This window comes from Ctenopharyngodon idella, chromosome 24 (assembly GCF_019924925.1).
Source record: "Ctenopharyngodon idella isolate HZGC_01 chromosome 24, HZGC01, whole genome shotgun sequence".
Lineage (NCBI taxonomy): Eukaryota > Metazoa > Chordata > Actinopteri > Cypriniformes > Xenocyprididae > Ctenopharyngodon > Ctenopharyngodon idella.
In genome coordinates this window covers 18,941,571-18,969,331 of record NC_067243.1, presented here as the reverse complement: position 1 = coordinate 18,969,331, position 27,761 = coordinate 18,941,571, and the positions used below count along the sequence as shown (strand labels likewise).

Here is a 27,761-nt window from a genome sequence, read left to right as displayed (position 1 = left end):
ATTTGTAAGTATATATAATATATATATATATATATAATCAATTTCATAGATTCTATATATTTAAATATGACAAATAATATCTATAAAATAACCACTGGAAAATAGTTGATAAATTAAACAAAACTGAGTATATATATATATGTGTGTGTGTGTGTGTGTATAGATACATACATACATATATATTTATACACACACACACACACACACATACATATATATATTTTAAATTATATTATATATTATTTGTAAGTAATATATAAACTTGCTGATGATAAGGGACTTATCATAACAGCAAGTTATATATACATACATATATATATATACACACACACACACACACACATACATATATACACAAAAATACACATACATATATATACACATATACATTTATACATACACACACACTAATATATATACATATATATATATATATATATATACTGTATGTAAGTGCATTTAAATAATTTATAGATTTTTTTATTACTATTTTTCAAAAATATTTATTTAAACATTTTAAATAGCTGTGCACACCTATGCTTAAACATCAAATGAATTCTATATTGTACAAAATAAAAAAAAATTACAGTTGGTAAACAAAAAATGACACAATCCGACTAGTGCTTCTTATTTATGAATTTATTCTCAAATGTAAACTTCACTATTTCATGCATACAAGTTAAGACAACATACATTATTTGACAAATTCTTGTTAATTCTCATATTTGCATAGGACATAGTCACAATATTGTCTAACATGTAAAAAAAAAAAAGGTCATAAAAAGATACAGCAGAGCAACCATAGACCAGCAACAATAATATAATCTGAATAATTCAAGGAACTGTACAACTGTAATACTTCACTGTAGTGATTTGGTTGATTGCGAATCAAAATAAAATAAAAAATAGTTTCATTATGCGGCAGTTGTCTTGAATGAGGTTATGGAGAACAGAACTGGCCATTGCTAAAGAAGAGCTATTGTACAAAGTACAGAGGTGCTGGGAAATAGAAACCCAGCGCAATGTAGTCACTGGAGCAGGCATCACACGGTGTCGTTAAAAGAGATTGTTAAAATACAGACGAGTACGTACAATAGGAAGGCAAGTCGAGTTCACGCGGCGAACGTCTACAGGACAGCATGAGGCCGCTAGTGCCTCACTACGATTCAATATACAACACTTACTGAAATCTCTACAATAGGAGAGCGTTAGCACACAATGTGCTTAACTGGTATGTATGAAGAGGGAGGAATTTGAAATCATTTTGTTCCCATATCAGGAACATCGGATTTCACAGAAAGGTCGTATAGTAGTGAGGATGCATTCAGTCTTTCAAATGGCTCTTTCACAGTGTCTTTTTTTCAGACCGGGGTTTAATCATATGGGAAATGTGGGCGTATTAATTTGAAATGAATTTTGCCGTTCGCTAGGGGGGTTGTCTGCACGATTCTCCCCAAATGAGGGGAGTTAGGTCACCACACCTGGGGATCGGAGACAAAATGGGCGCTCTGCGCTTTTTACAGGCGTGAGGTTGTGCGAACCCAACCGCACGGTTTGGCAGACGACCAGACTAACAGAAATGACCACAGCCCTCAAAAGCAGTTAGTGTCTCCTGAGCAGAAACATAAACAACAGTCGAAACTAAGCCACGGCTAAGACTTCAATCCACTTCCACCATTTCAAATAAGAGGCTACCATTACGCAGACCTCAACTAAATGATGTTTGTTAGCACATGACATCGTAAATATCCATTTCTGAAGTCTAGCGATTCCTGAAGCGTGTCAACGTCTCCGAAGCTTTGTTAACCTGGATACACAATCACTGAATGGCATTTACACATCCATAGGTTCTTTGGAGAAACATCTAACTGCAAAAGCACAGTGTAATTTTCACCAGTAGAGTGATCTTAACACCGACACGTACACCTTTGGGAATATAAAGGCAACGCTGTACAGTTGTTTTGTATGTGGACTTATTCACAGATATGTATTTCTTGGGACTATTTTAAATCAAAAAAGCCTTTCCAATGGCTTAGAATGTGTGAATGACGGTCAAACAGTTGATTTTGCATATCCATGTCGAAAACTGTCAGCCTACTTTGATTGTTTCCACTAAAGGGTGCATTAATCTTTTAAAATCTTTCAGTAAAACACCCAAATATTCTTCTGAAACCATCAAACAACTGAATTCCAACTAATGCGACATGAACATTCATTATTTCGATCCTGAAGCCTTTGGTAACGTGTTTAAAACAAGAATTCAATACGAGACTTCCAATGCCAAAAGTGAGGGCGAAACTATATGTCGTGGCACTACAGCATCCTTGGCTACTAAAACGTCATCTTCCTTCAGCACTGAGAACATCAGTTATTCAAACTGACCTTATTTTGCATGGGAAGACAGTATTGGAACTGATAACTGCACATTTGTATGGAAGCCATCTTGTCTGTTCTCTGTTCTGAGAGGGTCAAGGGTTCTGTTTAACTTATCAGAACATGGTGGCATGGCTGTTTCTTTAGGTAAGGAGAGTATGTAGCAGTTTACAGGGGACAAATAAATGTCAGAAGGACAGCAAAGAGGAAAAAAAGTTAAGTACCAATTTGAACTAGTAACAAAAGTCATGTAATACATATATCACAGTCAAAAAGAGTAATTGCAAAATAAATACATGAAGAAATTAAGCTTTGATGCATTGGTTGGATATAAGCAGCATATTTATAGCAAATGTAATTGCAATCCTTTGGAATGGTAGAGCTTTCACGTAGGATGGTGAACAGGTTAATATCTGAGTTTTCACTTTTACTAATATGTGCATTTGTTCTGTACAACAATGACAAATTAAGAAAAACAACTTAAGGAAACAAAAAAAGTACATCAAAATCACGCCAAAAGGGGGGAAATTAGAAATACTTGCGCATCTAAAAACATCATTCACCCCGCTACATACACATAAAAACATACATCACTCATAGAAAACTGTACAAGTTCATTTTTATCTTGACTTTCATTGTATATGATCAAATAAAATCACCCTTCTAATGCCTTTGGCACGCATTATTGAACTAACATGCAGTTTATTGAATGTAGGATTCAAATGCTATCAAAATCATTAGTTGGATTTTGTGAACAAATAGCCTTATACAAAACAAATCGTTTCTGGATGAGTCGGGAGTGTGGATTTATGCAATCCACTTTCACGAAAGATGATTCGCTTTCAATATGATGCTCTGTGGCTCATAAGACCCTGATAATTCATAAAAAATATTGTCTTAATTTTACAATTCTTTCAGATATGAATCCCCCTACCTCACCCCATCAAACAAAACAAAAAAAAATCATTTTCATAACCTTCTTGATTTTTATAGAGGTATGAGTTTGAAAAGATACATGACAGAAAAAATTAACACAGGTATAATTCTAATGTTAAATAACATGGAAAACAATAAAACATGAATGTGACTATCTACTCACAATGCTGTGGTCTCTATGGTAATGCGATATCGAACTTGATTGTGCGAATCGCATCGCAATGCTTTTGAGAAGTCAGGATATTCCCTTTTTTCTCAACAAAAACCACCTTTTACCTTCCATGTTTCTGAATTTGGTGGTTATACACCTATATCCTGCTATTGACAAAGAGCTTTCAGTGTCTTTCAGTGTCCAATTTTACTAGCATCGTTGCAGCAGACCGAAAAGAAAGCCTTATGAAACACTAACAAACTTCGCAAGAAATACCAGTAATAATAATAATAGCTGAACTCAAAGAAAATAATCAGAAAACACAATGCAGAAATATTGAACAAATAAAGAGAAATGAGTACATCCATGGGTTGTAAGCCGAGAAACGTAGCAGGTACAGTTTGACTTGTCATGACCTAGACATGTTTCCACCTGTGTTCAATGGTCTTGCTTCGCATTCAAGTAGTATCGGTACAGTGAAAAATACAGAAACATAAGCACACGTGTTCGGTTTTACATGTAATCCACACTAACCCGGGCTGAGTGAATTTACATTGAGAAAATACATTTTTCAGTAAATATTATAAGGAAAAAAATATACATTTAAGTCATGTATACTCTATCTATCCAGTACCCAAATGCGAGAGACTTCTGTTGCCTGCAGGTTTTGGGTTTTCGAGGTTCACTGAACAATACCCAACATGTTTTACCGGGTTTGAGAAGTACTAATGAAGAGGAGGTTGGTTAGGACCGGCCTTATTCCGCCTTTGTTTTCCCTGAAATACCCTCTCCTAACCAGCAGTTGGGAGTATTTGCAGATACAATCAAGGGCGGTTAACAGATACTAATATAAAATGTCTACAAATGAGTTAAGAGTCTTGCACACAGTGAACAAACGTGGCCAGCTTGCTTTGGAAATAAAGCTGACGTGCGAAATTCTGGAGGAGAAATACGCTAAAGTTGGCAACGTCGCAATGGCGATGGTTGACGTTGCATCTGAAATAGGGCGAGGGGAGTGTGCGACCACAGCTAGACGGCTTAACGTGTGGGTTTATTGCAGAAATAATGCCGCCGTGGCACTGTTTATTTTGATTAGGGCTGTTTTCTTTAGCTGAAAGCCGTGATTATGTGAAGGTTTTTTTTTTTTTTTTTTGAGGGCTATGAGAGAGGCCCTGGGAGGGGGATGGGGGGCTGTTAGGAAGGATAAAGGGGGGACAAGGCCTGGCATTCACAGGCCTCCCCACCTGCTCCTCAAGCCCCGGAGCGCTCGTCCAGCTGGGCGGCTCTGATGCTGGTCTCCCCGCACTGGGCATGGAGGGTGTGCAAGGAAAAATGTGCAAGATAATATGAGACAAGACAAGATGGCTGGTTTTGACTAATGAGCTTATGAATATGAAGTGAAAAACTGTTACAGAAAACGAATATTAAAGTGTCACTTTAGGAACATTGCGCCTGTGGGAAAGTGAGACCGTGAATGAGGCGGCACCACGGTAGTTTTGATAGCGGTGCCTCAGTTCCTGGAGGGTCTTGTATGCCTTTCGCCTGAGCGAGTAAGGCCCGGTCGACAGTTTCTCATGGTGACCCTTCATCCTCAGAGGCTGATGTGACAAAGGACGGCAAATTTATTGTTCACTTGATATGTATGAATATGTACAAATCGAATAGTAATGCCTAAAGCTCCCTTTTTAATGAGAGTTAAGTTTGAAAGCAGCTGTTCATTGAGGTAATGAGTGGTCACACTGATGTATCAGTGGTCTGAAACAGTAAAAAAAAAAAAAGGATGTGCAATTGTTTCCCTGTGCTTGCGAAAAAGTACAGTCATTTAAAGAAAGTGTGACTGATCTCGTCTGAGAAGTCGTCGGCAGTGCCAAACTGGAGGAAAAAACACTGATAACATCTCATTTGAAAATTCCCAACATGCTTAACTCTGACAGCATATCATGCCTATTGTCTGTGAGCCGGTATGATTTGGGCCTCAACTTCCTCTATTAAACCCCCCCTTGCCGGCTGCTTGGATGCTATCCAATCAGACGAGGCCATTTTCCCTCTTTAAGCTCCTGCAATGCATTGTGGGATGCTGTTGGCGGGTGAGAGGGGAGTAGCGCAGAGGGGAGGGAGGTTTCTGTTTGAGAGAGAGGGAGCTGACTGGGTGTTTCTTCTGCCGGAGTGCTCAGCTCCCGATAAAGCCTCAGTCTTTATCTGTCTCGCTATGGGTCAACCCCCTCTTTCCTGTCTCCTGCAGATAGCACTCTTTGTTCTCATGGAGGCCTGTTGCTCTCCTCAACACATAGTGAGCTAGCCCTGATCATACACACTCTGACAATCTAGTTAACACTCTGTTGTATTATCTGTGTTCTAACTAGTGATCGACTGATATATTGCAAGACAGGTTAATCTGCTGATAATTGGCCATTCTTGCGATAACAGTGTCTGACAGACCAATACAGGCTGATTAATCAGCCAATATTTGGTCATTTTGAGATTATCGGTATCGGAGGATAACAGTATCTTATAGACCGATATATCGTTCAGGGCTGTGGTTACCAAAATCATTGTAAGCCTAAGTAGATTATAGAAATCATTGGCACCAATGGACTCTACTTAAGCTACGTTTCCACCGCAGGAGCACAAGTGGTACTCGATGTGTTTCGACCGCAGGAACCAGGGTCTAAATGAAGTTCCGGGTAAAAATTTCCCCCTCAGAAAGTCCCTGCTCACTAGGTAGTACTTTTCCAAACTTCAAGAACTTTTGGGGGTCTTACATGGGTGCTGAACATGTGATTGGTTGAGTTCACGCAGCATTTTATTTCAACCACCATTTTTAAAAGTCTGTTGCGGTGCGTGCAGTAAGAGTTGTTTGCTATTCGAATCAAAACAATGGAGTTAAAAAATACGACCGACGACGAGGTTTAGGCTTTATTAAGCTTATATGCGGAGGACGAAATCCAGCTGGAACTGGAAAGTTTCGCAGTCCTACGTCACCGGACTTAATCTTCACGGTACTTAGATCGCGATGGAAACGCAGACAGCAACAGGTCTGGCGGAAAAAAGTTCCTGGGACAAATTGTTCCAGGTAATTTCAGGTGGAAAAGCTTACAATGTTTTAGAAAATGCAGCCAAGCCAATTATTCAGTAAATATTTCTCCATTTTGTGATTACCAGAATCATCCGATAACCATGTCAGAGAAACCAATATATATCACCCAGGCTGATTAATAAGCCAATTTTTGGCATTAGACATAATGTCAATTACATGATTTTGATTTTTGTTTGTTTTGATAGGTAGCTAGGCACCACAGTGCAATCTCATTGGCCCAAATTCCAGCTTCACACAGCTGTATATTAATCTTCAAATATGGCAGCAATTACTAATTGTTGCATGGCGCCTGGTTATGACACTGTATTTGGATTTGATATCTTTCTTTTAAACTTTTGATTTGGACCTCCATCCATCTCTCTCATACGCCCACTCCTTCTCGTCAGCTTGAGTGAGCGAGACAGAGTGCGTAAACCTCCACTGTAATGCTCTCGTCTCCCTGGCTAGTGTGCTATGAATAGCCCTGTGTAGGATGATGCAGTTTCCTAAGTGGAAGGCCTCTGCAGATGGACTTCTGCTGCCAGGGTTTCTGCTGTTACCTGAGAGAATGCCAACGTCCCTCCCTCCCTCCCTTCTTCCTCTGGGCAGAAAAAAAAACTCCCTGTTCTCTCGTTCACACCTTGGTCTTTGGTGAATTCTGCTCATGTGCTTTTTGTCTTTATTTGTATCTGAAGTAGGCGTACATCCAGACGAGTCCCTTTGAATGTGTTGTACTGTAGTGAAAAACCCTGAAGTTGATGAATGTGCTGTTTTTATTGAGGAAACAGCTGCTTTGAAACTTCAGCCTCCAAAATTGCAAGGGGAGTTTAGTTTAGTCCACTGAGAGAAGTGGTGCTGTCTGTTCTCTTCATTGGGTGGCTCAAGCATGTAAAAGTGGACTGATCACGACATTCATGCTATATTGAAAGGATTCCCTTTGAAACACGGACCCAGGCCAGCACAGCTCTTTGTGTGTACAGGGTTATCGGGAGATAGCGATGTTGAAAATAAAGTCATTTCCAGTCTCGAGACCCCAACACTTCGTATCTGGCGAGTGGTTCTGCCACTCTCTTTAAAAGACTGATTTACAAAAATTAATATTAATAAAGAGTATGAATGACTGTTAAAACCCAGAATTTTCTTCCCCTGATGTGAAAACCAACCAACCAACCAACTCAACAACAACAACAAAAAAAAGAGTGCAAAGGTTCCTTTTGTCCAAGTGTAAGGCTGTTTCTTAACGTATGTTTATCTTCATCATGTTCATTCTTTCAAGCTAACGAGGCCATCCCTGAGCAGGGCGCAAAATTCAACCTCTGTTGAATTTCGGAGTAAAGTGATGCTTGTATTGTGCAGTCAATGTGAGTATTAAAGGAGAAAAAAACTGTTCTGAATCCTGAGGTGTATGTGTGCCCTTCTCCCTCACCCGTTTTAAATAAAAAGAAACATCTTTACCTGTCAAACCTTTCAACTTTTTAGTTCACTTGAACAGAGCGGTTGTATATGAAAGAATCAGCAACAAAAAAACCCATAATGGAAAGAGGCTGTGGCCAGAAGCTATAAAAATACAGACATATGGTACATCATGTAAATATTGCCATGTGGAAAAGGCATTTTCTTTTTTGTGTTTTTTTCTCTTTTAGGGGTTGCACAAGAAAATTGCACTACAAGAAGCAGTTATGTACAGTACAGTACACCACAGCAAGCGACGGGGTTTAGCATGGGCGCTTATTACGCCGGTAATTTTTTGGGGAAAGAAAAACTATGGATAGAGAAGAAAAAAAAATCAGCCTGGAGACCCAGGCGCTGTGGGCAGAAAGTGCGGCCAGGTTAAGGCGAATTGGCTGGGCTGAGGGCGGGGCTTAGGGTGGGGCTTGAGGCATCGGATCGACTGTAGTCGCTGAGGGAGCCGGGACGTGTGCTGCTCGAGACGGCGACGTTGCCACCACCATGCTGCCTCTTCAGCATGGCCGGCTGGAAGTCGGAGTGGCGGCGTGCATGTTTCATCAGGTGGTCACTCCGCATGAATCGCTTGTCGCACAGGGGGCAGCCGAACTTCTTCTCGCCCGTGTGGGTGCGATAGTGCCGTGCCAGCTCATCAGAGCGAGCAAACTTCTTACTGCAGTCGGGCCAGGTGCAAGGAAAGGGGCGCTCTCCTGGGACAAACAAAGAAAAAGCAGAGTATTCATGGTCAGTCAGAAATATGTGATGTTTTCAAAACAAAAGGGTCAGTAAAGCTATACAAGCATCTACAAATAAGAAGCTGCAGTTGTGTTTCAGAAAATCTGATTGTTGAAACTTTTTTTTTTTAAAAAGCAAACTTGTTCCAAAAAACAAGGTGTTAAGGAGGCCACATCATAAACACCACCATGCTTCGCTAACAGTGATAAATAGAGGCAGCGGTGCCAACTGATGTGAACCTATTCCATTTTTTCAGTCCTTATGTGGACAATGAACTCTTTCAGCGAATAAAGTCCTACTGCTGCCTTTTTTATTCTACACGGCCCCCATTAAGCCCGTGCCGACATGCCTCATTGGTATAATATGCTCTTTTACACTGATGTTTAAGCAGTTTTGTGGTTTCTCTTGGTATGCTAACATGTAGCATTCGCTGAAGAAAAGGCAAACCTAGAACAGTGCACAAAAGTCGCCCATACAACCCAAGTTCACACCAAACCACCACAGAATCGAGATCAGTTCACACTAAAAACAACAGTGAATGACCCAGACCATTCACGTCCAGGTCACGCAGGGGTTTACCTTTCACGGATGGCTTTTAAATCCCAAAATGAGCAGTCTTTTACCAGAAGTGAAAGACCTGATGTGGCACAACTATTTAGAAGCAGCTCATGAGAGCGTGCTAATCCTCTCCTATAGAAGCAAAAGTCTGCAAAAAAAGTTTTCCTTTTACAATCGCTAAGCTGAGTGAAAAGCCCACACATTAAACCAGGAATGCACTGCATTAAAAATGAACCATATGTTCCAGCCCAGTAAGCATTGCATCATGCTAATTGGAGAATCATGAGAATACTAGGGGGACATGTATCACTTTGACTGCTCCAAAGAGGCTTATGGGATTTACTGACTCATTATTGAGATAACTGATGGACACACAAACACATACTCGCTGGTTTATATGGAACTGGCACACATCTCGAAACGGCCTAGCAAAGTATTTTTTCTTCCCCCCATTACCGCCACATGTTGCAAAGCCAGACAGCGAGTTTAATTAGGCAGGTTAACGGTCTTTACTCTGGTACCCTGCCCCAGCTTGTACTCAAACATGAAACTAGCAATGAGCCAAAAGCATTGGAAATTATACCCTACCCCTTCCCCTTCAGGCAATAAAAGTGGGCTTTGACACAAATCTATCCAAAGCCAGATGGGACCATATATCTCGGTGCGGTTTCCTCAGAGTTTCACGTAAGGCGAGTAGATGCGGTACCCACGCCCTCTTTCTTTGTGCACACGAGGGCCCACATGTCAGATAAAGCATGTATTTTAGCTCAGTTTCATTTGTTGTCTTCCCCCACAAACGTAAGAACTGCTTTACTTATTTACTTACCAGCTTTTCAACAGCCGTTTCCCTCCCTAAGAAGTGCTACCACAAAGGTCTTGAAACCACTGTTGAAAAGCGTATAGGTTCTATGTCTGTGCTTTTCATAATTTTTAAAAAAGCAAAGAACAGGAAAAAAAAAAAACCCAGACATCTCAGTCATTACTTGGTTAAATTAGACAGAACAGGCAAAGTACACAATGTGATCCAGACAGCTTGTTGCTGCTGCCTTTGTTTTGTGGTTTCCCCTTAAGCCCCAATGAAAAACAACTTCAAACGAAACATATACGTGATACCAAATTTATGTGTGGGACGACAGCTTTGCTGGGGTCCCTTCCCCCTACAATAAAACACTGAGAAAGTGAGAGAAACAGCAGGCGGAGTCTAGACTGTCAATCTATGACCTGTCACTCACTTTCAGACAGATTTGCTCCTACCATGTGCACAAACACACATACAAAAATGCATGAAATATGCACCTCACACATAAACCCTTTCAACATTGTCAACAAATACAACCTTCATGCACACATGGAAATATAATCTGTGTGAATGAGCTTTATGTCTATAACAATGTGTAGGTTCACTTATCTGTCATATAGTATATCCTCCCACACACCCATGTGACAAAATGCACAAAAATACACAGTTACGCACACTCAAACACTCACTCCTACTTTAAGTAAAGCAAATAACTTCTTAGCGCTCTCATTGCAACAAAAACACATCATCTGATACTCATTTGCCACACACATATTCAATCCCATCCAAACATACCATAAGTATACAAAACCACAACTTAAATCCTCTAACCTTCAAACGTGCCACACCCACGAGAACTAATTTGAGAGGGTCACTGTTGTTTGACCTTTTTTAAACATCCTGGATCTAGTCATGATTGTGGCGTATAAACATAAATACACAAAATCTAACATTAGCGTAGTAGGAATGGGACAGAGCGTTGGGCGGTTTAAGATTCTTCCTTCAGTGACGACGGGAGCCAACCTGTAATTTACAGTCTAATTAATACACGAAAGAGTCTGTGGGAACTTGAGGTTGTAAAGTGTGAGTTATGAGTCAGGGAAAGAAATGGAGGAGCTTCACAGCAAAGGTAAGACTTGCAATAGTATGAATATTTTACAGGTTAAAACAGAGATGAGCAGGACTAGGCCTTGTAAAGGTGTGAAGGGTGACATAAATACAATGCACAGGTGTTAGTCTAAAGCTCTCGAGAGCAAAGCAGTTAAATAGGGCAAGTTTTGAAAAAAATAAATAAAAATCAACACAAAACAAACAAAAAGTTTTAGTTTAATAATTTTTAATGATTTCTAGCTAGCATATATGATGGAAAGAAAAGCACAAAAGCATCACCATAAGGACATGACATTTCAGAGCTATGCAACTCCTTAATTTTCTGATTGCATGGGGCCTGCGGCCATAACTAAGAGTTCAAGTGGGACACATTTCCAGGAATATTATCACCAAAGCGGAAGCTCTTGACTTGGCTGTGCAATAGGCTTATGTAAAAAGATCGCACTGTCCAGCGTGTGGCAGTTTCATAACAGATGGAAGTTGCTGCGGCACTATCCAACACATCAAGAATCATGCAAAAGGGACATTAAGGACGCTTCCACTTTTTGTCCCTCTGGGAAAACAATAGAGAGTCCGTAACCCATGGTGAAACTGTGTCATGCTGTTCTTGCAAATGTCCATGCCAAAATTTATGTAAACTTTACTTTATTGACCCCTTGCCTGTGGCCAATATATTTTTTTGAATCGCAGTATTGCAACGTGCCACTTTTGAAGTGGTTTGTGTAGCATTGACACTGGCATGTCATCATAATGATGGGGAACACCCTCTCTGGTGTGGTGCATCCAGCCCTGCATGTGCCCATGTATTTTCGCAACTGGGGACGGTAATTAGGAGAGATTTAGATTCGACTTCCATGTTAACAAACACAGTGACCCAGTTACCCTTTGCAGCAGTTACATCACAGCTGCTAGTACGGACATCCCATAGCTAAGGTAGCCGAGCAACAGTGTTTCCATTCAGAGGCGATACCATTATGTCACAGACAGCAGCCTTACATAACTGTTCCCTTTCGGGGCCACTGGGTCAGTAAATAAACTCATACTTATGTCTTCTCTCATGTACAAAAACACATTGCAAATCCTCAGCTCGATTTCACAGAGGCCCGAATAAAGAACAAATTCAGACTCCCTTGAATCTGTAGGAAACAGGAGAAAAGGGCCTTTTGAGGTGAACAGTCTATGGCACAGACATCTGATCAGGCCACTATCTGAGCAACACAAGTCCAGACTGAATGTCGATCCAGGAGACTTGGTGTCGCTCACCTGTTCCAACAAGAGCTACCAGCATCTCTGTGTGGGTGAGATAAAATTCCTCAGGTTTCTTCAACCGTGAGGCCACTTACGCAGGCAGAAACGTAGGTAGGAAGGGAGACAGGCAGACAGACATTAAGACAGGCAGTGAGGACCTCCAGTGGGAGGTCTTACAAATCCTTTATAACCATGAGCACAAAATGCACTCTCTAGGCTTGCTCAAGGGCTATACACACCTGATGCCCTAGAACATGCTCTGAAATTTGGTATTCCAGAGATGAAACTCTGCAAGTCCCATGTCAGCTGCTGTCATTCGGAAAACTGAGAAAATGTTTATAGTAAGGTAATTAGAAGAAGACTTTGCATTAATCCTACAGATACCAAACCGACACACCCATGCAGACATCACACAATGCCCACACAAAATGGAGGACAGGAGTTTATAGCAGAAACCCTTTGCTATTTATTTATTTTAACTTGCAGGAAGGTCCAGTCAGGACCAGGAGAGTGGAAACTGATCTTAGATTAGTAGAAAAGACCTATTTATGACCATAAGTATCTAGAAGGTTACTGTGAATTTGTCCTTGTTTTTGCAAGGTTTATTGCCAAGAATCTTGCAGACAGTGCACATGTGCCTTCAGTTACCTTTAGCCACAGGCAAAGCAAAAACTATACAACAAAAACAGATGTAAACTAGAACAAGACATGATGCATTCAGTATCATATGTATTAGATCCCGATGTTGCAGATGGTGATCCCAATTAGATCAGACGTTCTGAATCAGGGGCACAGTCCTAGCCTCTGGTCTACCACTTACCCTGATTCATTATTTGTGGAAAACATAAGAAGCTTCAAAATGCCACCACAAATGTAGTTGCAGCACTTACACAACAGGTTGTCATTTGTTCCTGGTGGGTCATTCAGGAATCTGCCAGCTCAAGCCCTCAATGTTAATGATAAGACTGCTTTGGGCATCGAAGACCCATTCAGGCCTCTTCTCAATCCCAAAGCTTCCAAAACTGTCTGGTCTGCAAGAAAGTTCTCAGCACAGCAAGAAAGTTCTCAGCACAGCAAACTGGGGAATTTCTGCCAACAACCCAGCTTCCCCTTTCCGATAGGGCTGAGATGTTTGCTGAGATGATTTCATCACTACCCCATAGGAACAGGGAATTTTGGGAGTGGATGCAATCCCATCAGCAACCAAGCTGGGAGAGATATGGGTCACGCCTTCCATCCAACCAAGGTTGCCAAGAAGTGAGTTCACAGAGACTGCAACAACCATGGAGACCAGAAACCACAAAGTTTGGCACAAACATAGTTTGGACTTACAATATAATTGTGGGTAATTTAGCAAATAGGCAGCATTATCGTCATATCTGGATTAGACACAACTTTATATTAATCTCGTGAAGGTCTAGTGAGCAGATTGCTGACTGAGTGAAAACTTTCCTGGTGGTTTGACCCAGATCACAGCATTCAGAGACAAGTGTGGGAATGGAACAAAAAACAGAAGTACAACACACATGTGCATGTGCTAATGGCGGGAGGGGGTGCAGGGTTGACTAACCACATTGAGAATTGGTGAGTCAGATCAGGCTTTCAGTACTCTGTTCGTGCCAGTGACTTTGAGAAATTAAGGATTAATGCTAATGGATGTGGGTGTAACAAAGACATTATGGCTGGGTCAGGTGCAACGATTAGGATTGGACCAGACTTGTCCGGAGACATTGTGACAAAGGCAACTATGTTTAATTTATCATCCTCTATTGTCTTTGATGAAAAACACTAAAAACCACTTGCTTTTCAATTGCACATTCTCTTCCCCGGGTTTTAATGCCGTTGAGAAATGTGAACAATAGCGCTGGCCTTGTGTTTGACAAGAGAGTCTTCACCATCAGGCATTTCAATCAAGCCTTCCAAGCCTAGTAGACATAACTCACTCCTCCCAGTCTCTACAGCACATGTGCACACACGGTCTAAGACACATTATATGAGGAAGCAGCCACAACTGCTGCAGATTTCTTTTCCCACCTTGTGACGAGCGCATCTCACAGCTTTGCCCTACTCATAATTGCAGCCTTGGAATAGACCTTCCTGCAGGTCCTGGCCTAACTGGGCCACTAGGATTATTTTGCAACGCAGCTTAATTATTTTAACTCCATTTAACGAGGGACATTAAGACAGCTGTAGCCATAAGCCTACGAACAGTAATAGGCAAGAGCAGGTGGGTGGGGTCACCCATGGCTCTGACACTCATGTACAGACACAAAGCCTGCTAAATGTCAGGACACTAAGCTAAAATTATTTTTATATATAGCCAATAACAGAAATTGCTTATGATGGGCGATCTTGAACAAGCTTCCTCTTTTGAAATCCCAATTTTTATGGACAAATTGTCCTGTCCAGCTGGATTGTTTCTTTTGTCAACCTTGAAATCGCCCAAACATTAATCAAAGCTGTTTGAGGCTCTGTTAACATCCTTGAATGATGCAAAACTTCATGGGACATTTCAACCCAAAATGAAAATTTCGTTATTGCCCTCATGTCCATAAAACATGAAAACGTGTGTGTGTGAGTGAGTGAGTGAGTGAGTGAAGAACAACACACAGTGCTTACGTCGACTGTGTTTACGTGAATAGCCACCAAGGTGGCATTTTGACATATTTCTGTGTTTATTTAACCATTTAGGCGCACAATCGAAGACAAAGTCTACTATGCTTGTCCATGTTTTCCACTCGGAGCGCACGCACAGAAAGCATCCTGTCAGTAGAGGATTCAATTCTCTTTCGTGGCTTATTGCGCTCTTAATATTTCTATTTAATATCAAGCACATCCCACTCTTTACTTTCTCATTCTTCCATGTGTCTTTATTAATAACTTCAAACAGTCCCACCCCACTGAAAGCTGCGCAGGTTATCATACAGACATAAACACGACACATTTAAGGTCTCTGCGGCAAAAGTGAAAGCACCCAGTGAAATGCTTTGAAATGTCTCTCAGCACAGCAAAGCACCAGTTTCAATAAAAGGACACATTTCAGTCCAGTCACTTTTTTATATACTTTTATATTTTTGCTGCTGTTCTAAAAATATTTGCCACAAAAAAGCTACGTAGCTGAGTGCAGGGACTCTAGGTTACTGAAATGTAAGTGGTTAACTATTGTTAGGTCCCAGTCAGTGCTGGGCCTGTGTTTTTCTTTTGTGTTTGGTTTGTAGGTATGACGTTTGTGGGGGTGTGGTTTTTTTCCACCTGAGGCTCATTATTGGGGCTATAAGAATTCCAGCGCTGTGGATTGGAGGGGAGCGCGTTACGATGTGACTGCACTTGACCGAGCGACTTCGATTGTTTTTCTGTTGATTTTGTGTTAACATCCATGCAGACCTTGAGCTTACAGTCCTCTTCCATGCACTCTTCACTATTAACTTTCACATACTGACTACTGATTGTTTGAATACTTTTGTTAAATATGTTATTTTGTTGAATAAAACATTCCTTTTCTCTACTTGCCCGTCCGTGTTGCCTCTTGTTCATGTTACAATTGAGAGCCGGTTGTAACACTATTGATTGCTGTCGTGACACTCGCGAACACAACTGAACACGCACTTTGGCCAACTGTACAACAACAGAATTGTAATTGGCTGCTTTTCTGCAGAAAGCTGATCTCTAGTGACGTGTCTAATTTTTTATCGATCATTTGTTGGTAAAGGGTGAGAGACCTGGCGCATTTTTGTCAAAGAGCCAGGTGTGGCTCGTGAGGTTCCTGACCACTGCTTTAGACTATATTTTATTTGTTTGTTTTCTGCAAAAGAAACAAAATTCATTCAGATTACGTACAAAATGGAACAAGGTTGAATAAATTGAGTAATCTTTGGGTTAACTACACCTTGAACATATTTAGTTCCTGAAGATTTACCTTGAGTAGACACCACTGACAGTGAGATCTTCTCTATGCGAAACAGCCAAGTCAACCCTTCCCCCATGACTGTCCACTGAATGATCCTTTTCATCCCACAGCCACGCCTGGCAGAGCACACAGGCCCGGGTCTTCCACATACAGATTTATTAGACAGTAAGGGGTCAAACATCTCACTGGCAAGAACTAATGTCAATATAAAAGCCTGAGAGGCAACCAAGGTTCTGGCACAGAGCAGAGAACAACCTCTTCTTTTCTTTTGGTTTCTCCCCTCTATCTTCATCTCAAAAACCCAAATGCATGCATTGCTTCTGCAACTGCAGAGAATCACCAAATCAGATTGCCAGCAGATGCAGCGGAGCAAGTGACCTACATCAATGGAGGGCTTTGACAACGGATCACACCCTGTACCCACCCCCACACTTCTGCCTTTCCGTACAGTACATCCCCACCCACAAATTGCAGGGTTAGCGTCCCACGTTGAGTTTGCGTGAGACCCTAAGCCAGTGGCTCATGCTTCAGGAAGCTGAATATGCAGCTCCACACTAGCTCCAGATCCCCTTCTTCCTGCACAGAGAAAATGATACCCAAACATAGTAAATGTAAGAAAGAAAAAGAGCTCAAACTATACAACGCTTCAGCAGTTCTTTCAACTTACACCCTCATGGGTGGGCAGAGAGGACACAGGGCAATGGGGGATGGTTGGGTAGGAACAGACTGGCTTTTATATGATGCTGCCAATGCTAGCTTAAGTAACCATAAGTTCAGCAGAGTATGAAAGGTACTTATAGGAAGCTTTGGCCTAATACCAACTCTATGGTGAGTTAACTATGACTGACTTGGTCTAATGTATGGTGAAGTCGGAGTTGTTTTTTGGTTTTCATAGCAGCTAAAGACTGTATGCTTTTCTTCATATGAAAGAAAAATAAGAGAGCTGTATTCCCGTCAGTGAGGGCTGCTTTAGGAGAGATGGATGACTGCAAAAGGGCGGATGAGCGCATGATGAAACACCCAGGGGGCTTTAGCACTTCAGCCAATCATATTTGAGTGAGAGAGAGATGCACCAAAGCATGGTTTCTACCATTCACACAGGAGGCTGACTGTAAAAATCTGACACAGAGACTTTATCATCACAGAAATGAGAAATGCTAAGTGGACAGATCCGGTGCGTACAGACAACTGTTTCAATGACATGAAAAAAAATCCATGATAAATAAAGGGAAAAATCTTAAAAAAAAAAAAAAAAAAAAAAAAAAGCCAAGTTCTTTTAAATGTACTTTTGTCATTCATGTTTGTTTCATATGGTTTCAAAAAACTTGTAAGAAAAGTTTCATTGTAATGACTCTAAAATTGCCATGTGGTGTAACAATTTTTTTAAGCGAATATTACATTTTTGGGCAGTCGCAACATAAGACAACCTGATACAACCTGAACTAAAACAGTAAAACATTTTTTTTTTTTGATATTTTTAAAGACTAATTGACCTAGTATAGCTAATATCTTTTAACTTCTCTTTGTTCTACTCTTCTCTCAAACATAAAATGCAAGTACACATAAAACTCATGTAATCCCTGCTTAACATCATTCCCAATTAACAAACATTGTGTCCTGAATGACAAGTGGGTCAGCCAAGTCCATGCACTCTTGGGCATCTAACATATATTCTGGTTACAAGGTAGCAGGCCAGGGGTGTGGAATAGAAAATCATTTTAGTCAGAGAGAGCAGAATCCCTGTTGTGAAACCATCACACTCACACTGCGCCCAGCCCCACCCCGGCCATGGCACTGTGCCCAGCACAGGGCAGAAGTGCCCAGGTCCAGCCCATCCTCTAAAACCTTCCACCTGAACCACGGGCAGGATGACTGCACAGGATGTCATGTCTGTAAATAACCTAGTGCAGAGGAAAGAAAAATGGCTGACGAGTCAGTTTAATTTTGCACGTATCTGCTATAAACTTGGAAGGAGGGTGTGCCTTAATGCGCACTTTAACCAATGGTTCAATCTATTGTTCGAGTGAAAACATTTGACCACGTACACGGTTTTCATCCATACACTGAATTCTGTAGCAAAACAATGTCATCTATACAATGTGCCCACTATTGTATCTCATGGGACTCCTGAACACAATATAAAGGATCACGTAAGGAACATAATGGTTCGCAGACCAAACAAAAAAACTAACCAACTGTGAAATATGTAATTATGGGCTTTGTTTATGTGTATGTTAAAGAGGGGTGCTGCTGGTGATTGAAGCTAATGCGTACTAGCCACACACAGAGGCAGCATGACCTTTTCTAATGACCCTACCCATAGTGGTTCTGTAATCACGTAATTCATAACAATTAAGGCAAGTGGTGGACAACAGAACTACATCCTGCTGAGATGTGATTCCAAATTAATAAACATGTTTTAATTTGAACAATCTTGTTAAAATTAGGTAAGGATAAGTGTGAGGTCATCAGTTTTTAAAAAGGTGTCTTTGGTGGCACAATGTACTTGTCAAATGTTGGAGAAAGTTACTTTTAAAAGTAATCCATTACAATATTGTGTTACTCCCTAAAAAAAAGTAACTAATTGCATTACTTAGTTACTTTTTATGAAAAGTAATCTGTTACATTACTTTTTGTGTTACTTTTACTCACCTGGGCTGGGCTTGCTTGTTTGTTTTTTAATAGTAACAAAATAACAAAAAAAAAGTGTTAAGGCCCTTTCACACCAAAAGTGAAATGAATAAGCCTCAGTCTGAAGGAAATGTGGAGGAAAAGTGTTTAACACACTTATTAGTATGGTCGATTTGGATCATTGAAGGTCAGCAGCAAAGACATTGGTTAATAAAGTAAGATTAAATACATAAAGTATATTTGTGTACTATGTAGTTGATTACTATATGTTTGCGTAAAAATTCTGAGATTGCATTTCACCGTTAAGTAACTTGCGTTACTTATTTGAAAAAGTAACTTAGATATTTTGTTGTAAATTGAAAATGTAATGCGTTACTATACTAGTTACTTGAAAAAGTAATCTGATTACGTAACTGAAGTTACTTGTAATGCGTTACCCCAACACTGGTACTTGTTAGCATCCTTCCCCCAACAAAGCTGCTTCAGCAAATCTTGCTTATCAATTTGTGACAAATTCTGTCCTCTTATTCTCTTTCGGCTTGAAGAGGAACCCCGCCTCCTCATACTCGCAGATCATCAGACAAAGCTGTCTGGTAACCTTAGACCCTCAACCTGCTGTGTTCCCCTTCTCTTCACCAACCCACTCAGCAGAATGAGCAATTTGTGTACCGCATTTGCTCTCATCTTCTACGTCCCACCGCTCCGCTCGCTCATACTTACCATCTCAATGCGGCAGAGGATTACAAAAACCTCTGAGGCCTTGGAGGTGATCTCATTTAATCTCCCTTGCACAGCACATCATGCAACAGTGTGATCTGATGCATGCTATCAATATTCAAGACTCTCTCAAGTACTTAGTGGCTTGATGTGGTAACATGTCCCTCCACTTCCTTGGAGATATTCCCATGAGTACAAGGACTGGTGATACAGGTATCCCAATCAGAATAATGAGTCTCGAAGCTGGGCCCAGATGACATTATGGAGTTGTACCGGTAGAAGATTAGATTATGGGGCGAGGGAGATTAACCCAGAACACAGGGGCCACATGTACCCATTCTGATCACGAGGGTCTGTCATGGGTTTGCCATTGAAGGCAATTTGTGAACCTAATGAACTTTTTCATTTAACCTTGACTTTCAAAAAGAATCAGAAGAGAATGCTAACAAACACAAGTATGGTGAAAGCCTTTAAACAGGATTATATGGGAAAGTGAGTTAACTGAATGCAAGCTTAAGGAATATTTTGTGTACAAGTTCAGTAGAAGCTAAGATCAATTGACAGTATCTGTGACGTAATGTTGATTTTTCAAGTTTTTTTTTTTTATATATATATTTTTCAAGTGAATTGTGCATATTCAGAGACATTAAAACACCATTTTAATAGTATAGCCACAAATTGTAAAGAAAAAAAAAAAAAGCTTAATCTTTTGTGTAAAGTTACATAAACACTTTTTTTGGAATAAACTCAAAATATTCCTTTAATGCTGAAAGGAAAATAATGGTTTATTTGCATTGCATTAAATCTTTAAATGTGTACAAATCCAATACTGTTGAGGTAAAGTACTAATCAAGCAGTTTCACTTTGCAAGTCAGGTACCGCATGCAAAATACTTTCAGAGGAACTACACTTACGAGAAAAGTCACACTGAAAGGACACGATGTCTTTTGTGCATACCGAACCGCCAGAATATACGTCACAGTCACGGCTTTGGCTTTCTCTGTAAACCATGTCACTTCCTCTTCCTAAACCGAAACTAGCAGGTTTTGTAAAAATCTTTTCTTTTTCTTTTTTTCACTCCCGGATGGCCCCACACCCATTTCGTCGACATGTATGCCTACCACAAGTTCCTTTTCTCGTAATAAGTCAACTGCAGTCTAATAAAGTAGTGATAATGCTATAAATGATCATCTGCAAGCATATTGTGCACCATTACAGTTAACAACTAATGGAATGCACACCAAGCATCTCTCTGAATCTGTCCATCTGTGTTTATTAGGATGATTAATGAGCCCTTCCTTATTCAGCCACATGCTGGTTGGAATCTTTTCCTTTCTTTCTACCCTCTCCAACTTTCCTGTGTGTCCTCCTTTCTTGCCTTGAGACTCTGCACAGCCATAAAACATCTGTCAAATATTACGCTTGATGCTCTCCTAGGGCAAGATCTACTCTTAACTTGACTAAAACAAAGCGGGGATAAAAGTTCAGGATGCACCCAGACAACAGAGGCAGTGCCAGTACAGTCAGACTAAACTGAAACTATCCTCTCGAAAGGTCACAAGAAGTTTATTTTACCAGACTTATCTAAGTGAGGGATACTCTGTAACCACAGGTTACCACAGAATTACTAAGGGCAAGAACTTACAATACATAGTCTTTCTTTAAAAAGAAAACAAAGCTAAAAATAGATTCTGAACCTAAAATTGTTGGCTTGGCAAACGTATGTGGTTTGAGATAGCGAGATGGAAAGGGTCATTTCAGTCCACAAACAAGTGCTTAACAAAGTCATGTGAGCTAGTAACAAATTCCTGGGAAGGAAAATAACACTTACATGGTTATCTCTATTAAGACAATATTGTCTTCAAAAGTTCAAAGGTTCCCTACCATTTAAGAACATTACATTTTAAACAACTGCATTTGCTGCAGTGCATTTCAAAGCATTAAGTTGAGCCCTTTGCAAAATGTCTGTGTTGTTTGATCATGACGGTACATCTGCTCCAGCTCTATCATAAAACGCCTTCTTCTTCCAGCAAGCTTGCACTTGTGATGGTTGGGCCCTCCCCCTTTCCCCAAGATGTACTCATTCAACCGTATAGCACATGAACACTGCAAAGGTCTTGCAAACAAATGAGATATTTACACTTTATTCCTATAGAGGTTGCCATGACGAAAACATACAACAAAGAAACATTTCAAAGAAACATATCAAGACCTGTTGCATTTGTCAGAAATTACTAATCGTTTTTATAAAAGCAGTTTGACTAGCGTTACTGCATCTCTGCACATGAAGGAAAGCCCAAGCTTTTATCCTACCGCTATACTATATGACTCCATCGACCACATTGTAGAAAGCTGGATGCAACCCTCTGCCCAATTCCTGCTGGATTAAAACAAATGATCCAAAGCAAGGTTCAAACCAGAACCAGCAGGGAATTCAGGGCGTTTGCTGAAGTCAAATGAGGTCTTCAGTACTTTTGGCTCCCCAAGTTTGTTTTTATAACACTGTGTTCCCCCTTCAGTTCAAAAGCAGTGTGTTGCTGGGAGAAAGATCCATTCTCTCTTTGCTCTATTGGTAGAGACTGATGGAAAATCTGCTGAGTGCTTAAGAAAGGCTTCCATAACAGAGCTGAGCCTAGGCTGCTGAACTCAAATGACCCACATTCTCTGATTACCAAAACAAATGAGATGGAACGCTCATTGTTTAACCAAATCATAGTCCGATCGCAGCTCGGTGACTATAGTGAAACCCAATCTAAAGTCTGGAACTTAGAGAATAACCCAACTGAAAGACAGGAAGTGAGGGAGGTCTTAAATGCCATTAAAAAAAAAAAAAAAAAAAAATCACCATAAACGATGAATTGTACTGTTTATCTTCTCTAAATGTCTTACTCTGACATGTCAACACAAAACTAGACAACCAGCACCATACACTGGACCTCAACTGAAGCTGGAGTTTTACAGAACAATATGCTTGAATGCAGGGTGGTATGTGGTGTATTCTTACATAAACATGTCATTATATATACTGTAAAAGACCAAACCTATTATCAAGCAAAGTAAAAACTAAAAGGAACAGCAACTGTGTAGACGACACGCCCTCCTTGAGTACTTCAAAGCTACAGTATGTATTATATAAAAGACTTTCTGGTCAATCCACACTATATAATTATTTTTATATATCTTTTAATGTGTCTATGTAATCTTTTAAACTATAAACAATATTTTAATGCTAAGGTAAGGTTTTGGGGGTAGTCTCAAAAAGATAACTCAAAAGATATGATTTTTGTGGTGGCAGTAAATCCTGATAAGCATGCAAGACGAGATATGGTGCCAACATTTTCACCACATTTATTGTTGGTAGTGGCAGTTTTTTCTACCTGACAAGATGTGCTGCCAATGTTAAAATGTCAGTTAAAGTCATCGTTAGATTCACATGGGATGAGTCACTACGGTTGATTAGTTGGGATCTGGATTAATGAGGACAACTAGTTTATTTACATTTGTGTTATACATTGTTTTACTTTTTATATTTTAACTGCAGTACTTTAATTAAAATGATATCAATGTGCTGTGATTTACTTGTTCAGTGAACTTTAAACCAAATTATACAGGGCTTCTTTAAGAATGATTAATGAATGTGCAAAACTGCATATTTTCAAAGTCAGTGGGTAGCCCAAAACAACTAGTTTGAAATATTGCACATCTAGACACATCTCCTCCCCTAATATTCATATAAGTGGTCAACCAACATGAGTTTTTCCAATTACACATTCTTAAACTTTTACATCTGGTAAAACAGGCAAAGATGATGATGAAGAACTGAGTGTATCAAAATTTAACCATCACACATTAACACCAAATGATTTACAGAAACACTAACTGATATATTTTAACTGATAAAATACTTCGCAGTGCCTGAACATCCATCATTTAAAGTAACTAGGGTGTGTTTCGGAAAACCCTCACACAATTTACACACCATCTCTTATCTGAGGCCACAACGCCTTAAGGTGTGAAAAACGGTTTCTATTTATCGCAGGGTTTCCTGTCTATTGCCTGGGTCTATTGTCTGACGTGACAACGACACTTAAATGATATCGGCGGCATTACACGCCACGACGCGTGAAAACGTGGTACAGGACGTGTAATTACCTTTCTAAATGTATTTTCCATCCTAACCGTCAATTATAAAGGCTTGAGGTCTGCGCTGAGGGCGGGTACCCTGCTCGGTGCAGCGCTCTGCTGGTCGAGTCTGTTGCTGGCCAGATCAGCTGGCAGTCTGTCTGACGGGGGTGTGGCACATCACAACAAAGAGCTTAACAGTCAAACAACCGCAGAAGTCTCACCAACCCCCATCTTTTATTCAGTTTTCATTTTTTTTTTAAAAATCCCCTTGAATATATCTAACGGACTAACGCAAAGAAAAAGTCAAATTATGCGCGAATCTGCTGTTTTTGGACGTTCAAGGCCGTTGCTGTCTGCACCACGAGCTACTGCCAGTGACTTTTCGCAAACCACCACCTTCGCCTTCTGAAACTATAGACTACAAGACTTTTATGAGTGATTACATCATGGGGTGCCTGGCTCTTTTTTTTTTTTTTGCTCCAGCAATGTGTTCGATTTAATTGCGTGCAGACTTTGTATGCAAAGGTATTGAATGTATAGAGTATGCATGAGCACGCGCGCACAAATGTTGTAAATGGTTTGTTTGTAGGCTATTATGTCTTGTTGAATGTTTATTTTATAGTATACTGTTGTTACTATTAACATTCTTGGTACTTTATTTTATTGTTTTCTTTGCTGTCACCATTTTATTGTGTGTATTAATGCTTTGGCAGTATTGTTCGCAGAATATCCATGCCAATAAATTGCTTTTTTAAACTCCAAACTGATTCATTTGGCTTATGTGTGTGAGTTGGCTCATATAGCCGAGGCTCTGGGGGAAGAACTGTTGCTGTTTACCATATAGCTTCCTCATGGTGGGCGTGACAATATTTACGATGCTATTTCAAATAATATATTTTTCCCTTCAAACGACAAGTTAGAGTAGGCTAAATGCATGTTTTATAAAATATATATTCAGTGCGACAACAGTTGTCCCGAACAAGCTCAGTTTTACTTGATGGAACATAATGTGCCCAAAGTGTGCGAAGGCGAAAATGTCGCGATGTTTACATTGGATCTGTGAAAAGGCAATACACTTGGCAGGAATGGAAACTGACCTGTATGTGTCCTTAGGTGGGCTTTGAGATGGGACGATTTGCCATAAACTTTTTCACAACCTGAATAGTGGCATTTGTGCTTTTTCTGTGGGGGATCTTGTTCAATTCGACCCCTAAATCGTTTGTTTCTTTGTTTAAGAGCAGAGTCGCCGGTGATGGTGGTAGGTGTGGCAGAGTTCCCATCATCTCTGGTCAGGGTTGCTGTTGGTGGCGTGCTCTCCTCCTTTATTTTTGCCTGCTCGGCAAAATTGGTGGGGGTCTGTTGATTAAAATCCGCCAAAATTCTCGCCACCACAAAAAGAGATGAGTTGTCTTTCAAAGGCTCCTTGGTTTCTTCTCCATTCCTCTGTGCAGCCGCAGTTTCGGGCTTGATCTCTCTATTCCCTTTTGGACCGTGGACAATTGCTTGGCTGGACATTGACACAAGGCACTCTGCTGCGAAGTGATCCATTTCGTTTAAGAGTAGAAATTGTTTCTTTATGACATTCAAACCCAATGACAACTCAGTAGATCCCTTTGTGTGATGCTGAACAGGCAGCTCTCATAAGCAAACTCACTTTGCACTATCTTACCGGCTTTTCAGCAACACTGACATCCTGCATGTAAATCATGCGAGATCAAGCCGTGAGCGCGCAACACCGACTGCTTTCTTCCTTTAGAGATAAGTTTCCGGTGATGAGAGCTCTGAAAACTTGTCTTGATTGAGTACCAAAACTCCCATCGTGGCTGTAGTCCTCGCAACGTTAAAGTGACAGTATGCTGTGCGCCGATTAGTGCTGATTGTATCCATGCTGGGGGCGTGTCGGCCGGTAGCGTTTGGCAACGTCATCCGCACCGACGCGCACTCATTGGATGGCGACGTGTCCCGGAGTGCTCTACCTTACTTGCCCCCACCAAACTTTTACAAAGTATAAAAAGGAACTTCACTCAGGAAGGAGATTATTTTAAAGCATTATATTTTTATCCATAGCCTAAATGGTAAATTAGTTGGTTATCATACCATATATGTTGAAAACGGTCTAGACAGCATATGTGAATGGAGCAAAGCAATGAAGAATTCCCCTCACCCTCTCAAAGCATTTTGTGACCTCTCTTGAAAATGTATTCAAAATACATCATCAGCATAATATTTGTTATTAATTATTAATTTTTATTAATGTAATTTCATTTCTTGTCTTTGTTGCATAATATATACCTAAGAGCATATGGGGTTGTCTCACTGAAGCATGACTTTTTTTTGTAGTGACTTTACAATAAAATCCCTTTTGCACGATATTGTCTGTTGCAAGTCATTGTGCTGGCCACAGATTTCACTTTTATTTCCTCCTTTATAGACAACACTATTTTAAATGATCTAATGAATGATAAAATGGTTGCTATAATAGTTTACCCTTATTTAAAGGGTTAGTTCACCCAAAAATGAAAATTATGTCATTAATTACTCACCCTCATGTCATTCCACACCCGTAAGACCTTCATTCATCTTCATGACACAAATTAAGATATTTTTGATAAAATCCGATGGCTCAGTGAAGCCTCCATTGCCATCAAGATCATTTTCTTTTTCAATGCCCAGAAAGGTACTAAAGACATATTTAAAACAGTTCATGTGAGTACAGTGGTTCAACCTTAATGTTATGAAGCAACGAGGATACTTTTTGTGTGCCAAAAAATAAAAACAAAATAACGACTTTATTCAACAATATCTAGTGATGGGTGAATTCAAAACAGTGCTTCATGAAGCTTCGAAGCTTTACGAATCTTTTGTTTTGAATCAGTGGTTCAGAGCGCCAAAATAACATGATTTCAGCAAAAAAGGCTTTGTTACGTCATAAATGTTTCGAAATTTTAATAGTTCACGTGACTTTGGCAGTTTGGTACGCCAAAACCATTTTGATTCGAAACAAAAGATTCATAAAGCTTCGAAGCTTCATGAAGCAGTGTTTTGAAATCCCCCATCACTAGATATTGTTGAATAAAGTCGCTATTTTGTTTTGTTTTTTGCGCACAAAAAGTATTCTCGTCGCTTTATAATATTAAGGTTGAACCACTGTAGTCACATGAACTGTTTTAAATATGTCTTTAGTACCTTTCTGGGCATTGAAAAAGGAAATGATCTTGCTGGCAATGCAGGCCTCACTGAGCCATCAGATTTTATCAAAAATATCTTAATTTGTGTTCCGAAGATGAGCGAAGGTCTTACTGGTGTGGAACGACATGAGTGTGACTACTTAATGACATAATTTTTATTTTTGGGTGAACTAACCCTTTAAGCTCCTGCAGTAGCCTGCTATAATGGAAAAAATATGGATAGTGTAAAATATTTATACAGTTGGCTCCATTCAGTCAGACACTCCAAGGGCCTGGAAGTGACAAAACTTTTCAAAATAAATAGCGCACAGAATCCCAGACTGGAAAATATATTCATATTCCTGCCTTTCACAAGCAGTCTGTGGGGGTGAAAATGGAGATCAGCATTTCAAAAGTTACTTAATCTTTTTTATATGAAAGCAAGAGAGGAGAAGCCCACCACTTCAGCTCTAACGATGCACTGTTCTCCTGTGGGAAAGTACTCTCTTTCAGTCCTATTCACAGTAGACTTCTCTGGAAAGTTCCAAGTGTTCATTGAGAGCAAGGCTACATGGCATTCAGAGAGCCATCTGGTTGTATTACTTTACATATTCTTTCACCACCACAAGAACTGGGTGTTCTTGCATTTCATGCAGTGTTTCTGAAGCAAATCACAGCATAACGACAAGACAGGTGTTAAAATTTCATAAGATGGCTGCCTTAGATCTCAAATGGAAGAAAATGCCCCCTAAAAAGATAAATTATATACAATTATTTATTTA

General features: G+C 40.1%; 1 protein-coding gene across 1 annotated transcript; it reads right to left on the bottom strand.

Annotated features, from left to right (window-relative positions):
- Positions 1-621: 621 nt before the first annotated feature.
- On the bottom strand, positions 622-25,681 carry klf13 (Kruppel-like factor 13). Its single transcript, XM_051883383.1, has 2 exons — positions 24,910-25,681; positions 622-8,692 (listed from the first exon to the last, which is right to left on the bottom strand). The coding sequence occupies exons 1-2, from the start codon at positions 25,358-25,360 to the stop codon at positions 8,367-8,369; spliced, it is 777 nt and encodes a 258-aa protein (XP_051739343.1). The 5' UTR covers positions 25,361-25,681; the 3' UTR covers positions 622-8,366.
- Positions 25,682-27,761: the final 2,080 nt, after the last annotated feature.